This window comes from Octopus sinensis, linkage group LG2, assembly GCF_006345805.1.
Source record: "Octopus sinensis linkage group LG2, ASM634580v1, whole genome shotgun sequence".
In the NCBI taxonomy this organism is placed as follows: domain Eukaryota; kingdom Metazoa; phylum Mollusca; class Cephalopoda; order Octopoda; family Octopodidae; genus Octopus; species Octopus sinensis.
The window spans coordinates 103,914,221-103,921,720 of NC_042998.1; the positions used below are offsets into that span (position 1 = coordinate 103,914,221).

Here is a 7,500-nt window from a genome sequence, read left to right on the forward strand (position 1 = left end):
TTTCTCCTAATTAATTCACTTTCTCATTCTAATTAATTCATATTAGTTCGTATTCATGAAATTAATTCTCAGCAAACATAAGTGTGACACTTTAATGCATTAGATATACTGTAGAATAGCCTGATAGCTAGTGATTAAGTGACCACATATTTAGTTGTCCAACTCATATGTAATGAGGATGAACTCTCCATTTGCCTCTCTCAAAACATTTATATAGCTTTATCTAACACGAAGAGACGATAGATGCACTTTGGTTTAAACGGTTATATGATCGACTTTTATATGACATGTTGTTATTGTTGTTAATGTTTATTGGTATGGTCTATTGGAGTAAGAGCCATAGCCCACGTAAATATGCCGTGGTCGTTGGGATCGGCATTTGCTAATGTTTCTCTGAAATACTTATAACGGGAGAACAGCAGGAAATACACGGGATCAGAAAGGAGTTTATTGAGAACTAATTTCCTTGGGTGTAAGAGATTAGTGATAAGATCTGTTGTTTAATCTATCTTAATTAATGTTAGAATTTGAGTGCACTACGTTACTATCTATCAGCTGAATGCCAAGTGAGCAATGAATCTATCTATAATCTTAATGTGATATTATTTAATTCCCTGCTACGAAACAGTGATTGATTTGATATTTGGTGAGCTACAATTGTTAGTATATTGCGGTTTTCCTAATATATATTAATATGTTAATCTTCGTAAGCTTTCTATATATTTAACAATACACATATAGACGCATATATATGTCAATAACAATAAATGGTAAATACAATTGAGGAAATCTAAAAGACATTTGCGATCTGAAATTGCCTACTAAAATATTATCCTTACAATGTTGTTTCCTTGTAAAATCATATCTAAGTTACTGTCGCAGTGTATGGTATGATTCTCTAATATAAAATAAAAAGCATTCAATTTGTGAAAGAAGAATGTTATTTGAGATATATGCGGTAACTATTTTTCGCAGCTTGAGAGACGCTTATGGAATCAAACACATATTAATAGTAGTGTAAACTATGTACATACATTTACACACGCATACACACGCATACATACATATATATATTTATATATATATATATGCGCAGACATGCATATATATATATGTATGTATATATATATGTATATATATATATGTATGTATGTATATGTGTACAGATAGATAGATAGATAGATAGATTTATCGCAGGGAATGGTAATATTAAGTCTGGGTACTCTGTCAAAAGACACAGTACGATAATTCCAAAATGAAATCTCTACTCTCTGTTCAATGTCTTCTAAGCGAAAAGTTTAGGAGAAAGTATTCTGAAAAAAAAAAAATTAAGACTCACGCTTCAAATTATTTCTGATCATCTTTCTTTTACCTATCAATGGGTATTTGGATATGGATACTCAAAGAGCGGTATGCGTGTTATGTAAGTTATAATTCAACGATGTAGAGTTATCTCCTCATCACATTTAATTAGTTTCTTTTAACTGTCTTTGAGTGCCTGAGCTATGACTAATGAGCCATTTATCATCTAACAGGAAGTAATTATCATGTGTGTATACGTGTAAGTGCGAGTGTGTATTAACATTTGTAAACGTATATTTCGAGGCATGAATATAGATTTACTCATTATTACAAACGGATTATGAAAGTATTTATTGCAAAATTAAGGATTGATTCATTGGAAAACATAGTGAACTTCACATTCACATTACAGAAAATATTATTCATATCTACGAAATACTTTAAAGTATTTAAAATTAAAATTTCAGTATCCAATAGTATTAAATAAGAATCAGTGTCTTTGATTTACATGCTTTTAAAGTTCATGCTTGATTAGACGTGATCGAAATTTTATTTCGAGATTATTTAATTCTTGCTCATTATGGTGGCTTGCGGATAGTTTGTAACGATTTGTGTTGGTTGCATTCCTCCGTCTGATTCACTACCGGAGTCTCCACCACTTATGTTGCCTTGCTGGTCACCGATACATGTTCTAGAACTGTGGATCTTTATGTGTTTACTAAGATGATCGCTCCGTGTAAATCGCCTATTGCACATAGGACATGTAAATCTCTTTTCGCCAGTATGAGTACGAAAATGGCGCTGAAGCTCATCAGATCTCGAGAATCTTTTCCCACAAAAGAGCCAGTTACAAACGAACGGACGCTCACCCGTATGCCAACGAAGATGAGCTTTCAAGTGTGAAGATTTGCTGTAAACTTTACCACATCCTGGTACATGACAATTGTGAATTAATGGTTTTTTCAAATGTTCTGTTGATATTCCATGTTTGCTAAATTCTTGGCAATTAGGACATTCACAAATAGATCGGCTAGCTAACTGTCGACGATGTGAATGTGAGTATGTGCCTTCTAGGTTGTGTTTTCCGTTTAAGTAGGAACTAAGTGAGACGGGATATGAAACCTGATTGGACATATGCATCATGGCCGTTGAATGAGAAAATCCTGAGAAAAGCTGATGACCTATTTGGTGACTTGATGAAAAATAAATGTCTGGAAATGTATTGACCAGCGAATCTAAGATTTGGTAATTTCTTGTTTGTTGATGACAGGGCAAATGGTTACCATAATTATTTGGTGTTACACAGTACCTATTTCCTCCGGAAGTTGCAATAACCTCTGCCGTACTGTACCAATTTTGAGAGGACTTGTGTAATTGGAGCCAAGTCGACTGCGATATACCAGCATTTATATCCACCGGCGTTTTCAAATCAGAAGTTGCATTACCAAATATCCCAAATGGCATTGTGTCAGGAACTCTCTTATAAACATTTTGTCCGTGGCAAATAGAATTCTGAGAAGATTTAGTGTCACTGTTTAAAACTGCTGCGTCATCCAACTTCAATGACCGGTTCGAATTCGCCACGGGCCCTGCTGTGGTACTAGTAAGAAATATTGAACTGAACATATTTTCGTAAGACGATGCTGCTGCAATAGCAGCTGCAGCAGCCGCTGCTGCTGTAGTTGTGGCAGCAGTTGCTGCAGCGGCACTGAGCGAATCGATGTCGGATGTTAGTGTAGAGGCATATTCTGATGTGGTTGTAGAACAAGTTTGTGAAGTGGGGGAAGATAAAAGAGCAGAGGTGTTATCTACACTGAGAGGAGATTGAAAGGACATATTCGTCTGTTCTTTAAACTGTTTGATTGATCGACTGATTGATTGACTGATTGATTGATGTAGTAATTACTGGACACTGAAACTACTTAATTATGGCGAATGGCGAGTTACAACAACTCTACTTTCTTAGACGATCAGAAGTAACAAAAAATTATAACTTTGTACAACTTAAAGGCAAAAATGTTACTCTTTTTTGTTCACATTACGTGTATTGTTTAAATCTTCCTTCTATTTATCATGTTGTGGGAATTGATCATTAGTAGTTCTTGTTCATAATGCTGTTGCTGTTATTGTTGTTATGGTTGTTGATGAGGTTCTTCTCGTTGTTACTGACATAGAGAATGATAGGAGCTATACAGTTAGTAATATCGTCGATAGCTGCAAGCAAATTCAATTCAGCGCTGCTGCAGTAGACACTGTGGGATACTAAATGTCATATATTTCTGCTTTCGATTTCACATTTCTTACTGTTCTTGCTCTTACTGTTATTGTTCTTGCTGAAGTGTTTGTTGATGCGCGGTGTGCGTGTGTCTATGTCTATGTATTTGTGCGTATTCATATATATACACACACACATGAGTGCGTGTATGCAATTATGTATATATACATGTGTGTATGTGTGTGCGTGTGTGCGTGTGTGTGGGCGTATGAGAGTATGTATGGGTATGGTAGTGCGATGCGAATGTGTATGTGCGTGTTTGTATATGTGTGTGAATCTATGCGCGCGGTGTGTGTGTGTGTGTGTGTGCGTGTGTGTGCGCGTGTGTGTGTGTTGTGTGTGTGTGTGTGTGTGTGTGTGTGTGTGTGTTGCTGCTCAAATAGCCGACTTGGAAACTATAAGCTGGTGTCCTAAATATTGTTCATAGAGTTAATGAGTTAAATTGGGTTGTTTTTTTTATCATTTACCGTTTACTATTATCATTGTGATACTATTGTTTTCTGTATCTTTTCCTGTATATATTTTGTGTTGTTTTACCGATTCACTCTTGTTATAGTCTTTGCCGTCGTATCTAACTTTGGCTTGATTCTCTAATACATTAATTATAGAGTAATGTTATCCTTATTGCTACTCCTCTTCTACTATTAACGTCCATCAAAACTGGGATTACTTTCCTTGCTAGTGCTGGTGTTCTGGCGATGGCGATTAAATGGTTCCTTTTTCTTAAGTATTATGTTAGACATACATTTGTAAGTGTTGTTCATGTGAATGGAGATGCATCTCATGTCGGCGCTCTGACAGATGCATTAACGTTATGAAGTTTGCTTCTTATTTTTCCTTATATCCAGAATGAAGATATACTGATTCCCTGCAAATTATAAAAAGAAAGAAAGAATTAACTACATACAGTACTGCATTATATGTATATATACACAGACATACACTTTCAATACAATACAATACAATACATATATACACACACGCGTACAAATATACATACATATATATATTATATATATATATATATATATATACACGAATATAAGGGGACATATTCTATGCGTATGTTATTGAATACATGACTGAGTTCAAGCTTTCTTTTTTATATTTTAGATATATCGTATTTTCTTATTTGTTGTTTTCACCCTTGATTTGGGACAATATATTTCCCAAGCCCATATTCGACGTTTCCAGAGCTTCACAGTCGCATTTGTAATAATTGCATATATTTGATGTCTGTATTCTTTCTATACACTGATTGAATTCATGTTAACTCTCTCTCCAAAATCGTTTGAATACTAGTTTCAGGCATCGGTAGTCTTATGTATATTTTTGTGATGTATGTGCGTGTTAATTATGACATTACCTTGTTATAAGTGTATGGTTTCCATTATTTAATCTTCTCTATTTATTGTGTGGAAATTTATATAGTATATGAATATTTTCCTCATGTATTTTCCTACCTAATTTTGTTTTGTACTGTATGATGTAATACTGTACAATAGCACTACGTTACAAATGGTGAGCATACGTGAGTTTGCTGTAATTGTCAGTCTGTAATTGTATTTAACTGCCCAGGTATTATACTAGCGTTGCAATCGCAACGGTTAGTAATCGGTGCAACTGAAACATGTGTAGATCTATGTGAAGCTGTATATGTAAAAAGAATTAAATGTAAAACTTTGCCACTTTGGTATAATCCGTATTATTATCATTGTTTATATATATATATGACGAGAAAGAGAGATGGGGGAGCAGAATTATGCCGATAAACAAATTAGACATCAAATATATTAAATTTATTAAATGCATCGAATACGAATTGTGTATATATGTATACATGCAAAACGAGGGAAAGCAAAAAGTGTAAACTTTCAGATAATGAATTTTTATGTATAAATATATTGACGTTTATATTGATAGGTCTAACTTACAGAGTATAAAGGAGGGTAAGAAAGTTGGTTTAAGTCCAACAGCTGTTTCTGAGGGCTCGACGATCCATAAAAATATTGGTAGATTTACTTCATCACAATATGCAATCATATAGATGCAATTAACATTGGATGAGACGAGCTTCCGTCATCAGGGTAGAGAAGATTTTATTTTTTAGACAGTCAAATTTGAATCTTTTGAGCACTACCACGTGTCTTCTATACGAAGAATCTCTGGATCTCGTGTGCAAACTATATATGTATAGTTATATATATATATATATATATATATATATATATATATATATATATATTTCTCATTAAGAAATCTAATAACGTAATAGAAACAGATATATACTACAAGCCTAAGGATTCCAAGCAATATCTTCCATTCAATTCATGCCACCCCAGACACACCAGAATAAATATCCCCTTCAACCTAGCAAAAAGGATATGTACTATAGTTTCTAATGCAAGCACCGGAGACACACGACTACATGAACTAAAGAACACACTCATCACCAAGAACTATCCACCTTCACTAATTGACATATGCTTTCAACGTGCCCTTCCACTCAACATCCAGGAACTCAGACATCCCAAATTAAAGAAAAATTTACAACCAAAAGCCTTACCATACATTTCCACACACAACCCTCTCAACAATGAAACCTTCGACACCATCCTCCAAAAAGGATCACAGAATGAACTTAATCCTCCAAACACACACCATCATAAAAAGCAAGAGACAGCCCAAATCTATGAAAAGTCTCTTAACACAAGCCCGAATACGCTCAACAACACAGAAGCCGTCAGTAAAAAAATGTGGAAGACCCAATTGTGGGATATGCGATTATCTAATTGAGGGATCAGAGTTCTGCTTCAAACAGGGACAACGTTTCACAGTGAAAAGCAACTTCACATGTGCTTCGGAGAACCTGATATACACACTAACCCGCTCTGGGCGTCAAGAGCAATACATAGGCCAAACAAAAAATAGTTTACGTGAAAGAATGGCCCTGCACAGATCCCAGATAAAAATTCCCCAAAACAGAAAAATAGCATTCAGCCAACACATCGACATTTGTGTCAACAACAAAAATCCAAGCTTCAGAATTATTCCCCTCTAACAATTCAAGGACGATACAACCTGGAGCCAACGAATTAGTAAAGAAACTCTCTTTATTACAAAATGCAATCCCCTTCTAAACCCGTCTACGACAAATGACATATCCACCTCGGCCTTAGAATAACACAAATACACACGCAAATATTAAAAATGATACATTCAAGAGATTCTTCTTCTTCTTCTTCTTCTTCTTCTTCTTCTTCTTCTTCTTCTTCTTCTTCTTCTTCTTCTTCTTCTTCTTCTTCTTCTTCTCCCTTCTCCTTCCTAACTTTATCACTAATGCTCTTTAGAATATTCTATTAACAAAACATTCAAAAGAAATATTTTCATGAATTGAACAGGGACTGCTACCAAACACTGACCATTCAAAATACTATTATCATGGCACTCCCAATTTATTATTATTCCCCTTCTCCCCCACCTCCTTCCTTTTTTTCTTCTTCTTCCCTACCAAGAATTCACAAGGACCTTGAACTCATAAGAGTAATCAAGAGAGACAGAGACAGGCAGAAACAAGGAAAATGCCACTTATATTTGAACACTATTCTCTCTTTTACTCTTCCTCTTTTACTTGTTTCAGTCATTTGACTGCGGCCATGCTGGAGCACCGCCTTTAATCGAGCAACTTGACCCCGGGACTTATTCTTTTGTAAGCCCAGTACTTATTCTATCGATCTCTTTTTACCGAACCGCTAAGTAACGGGGACATAAACACACCAACATCTGTTGTCAAGCAATGCTAGGGGGGAAAACACAGACACACAAAAACACACACGCATATATATATACATATATACGACGGGCTTCTTTCAGTTTCCGTCTACCAAATCCACTCACAAGGCTTTGGTCGGCCCGAGGCTATA

The 7,500-nt window shown here is 35.2% G+C and overlaps 1 protein-coding gene across 4 annotated transcripts in view; it reads right to left on the minus strand.

Annotated features, from left to right (window-relative positions):
• Nucleotides 1-1,638: 1,638 nt before the first annotated feature.
• LOC115232516 (transcription factor Sp9-like) overlaps nt 1,639-7,500 on the minus strand; it is a 48,202-nt gene continuing 42,340 nt past the window's right edge. For all 4 annotated transcript variants that reach the window (XM_029802427.2, XM_036498737.1, XM_036498738.1 and 1 more), the window contains one exon: nt 1,639-4,445. In XM_029802427.2, coding sequence (XP_029658287.1) covers nt 1,867-3,138 — 1,272 coding nt within the window. In that variant the 5' untranslated portion in view covers nt 3,139-4,445 and the 3' untranslated portion in view covers nt 1,639-1,866. The remainder of the gene's footprint in view (nt 4,446-7,500) is intronic.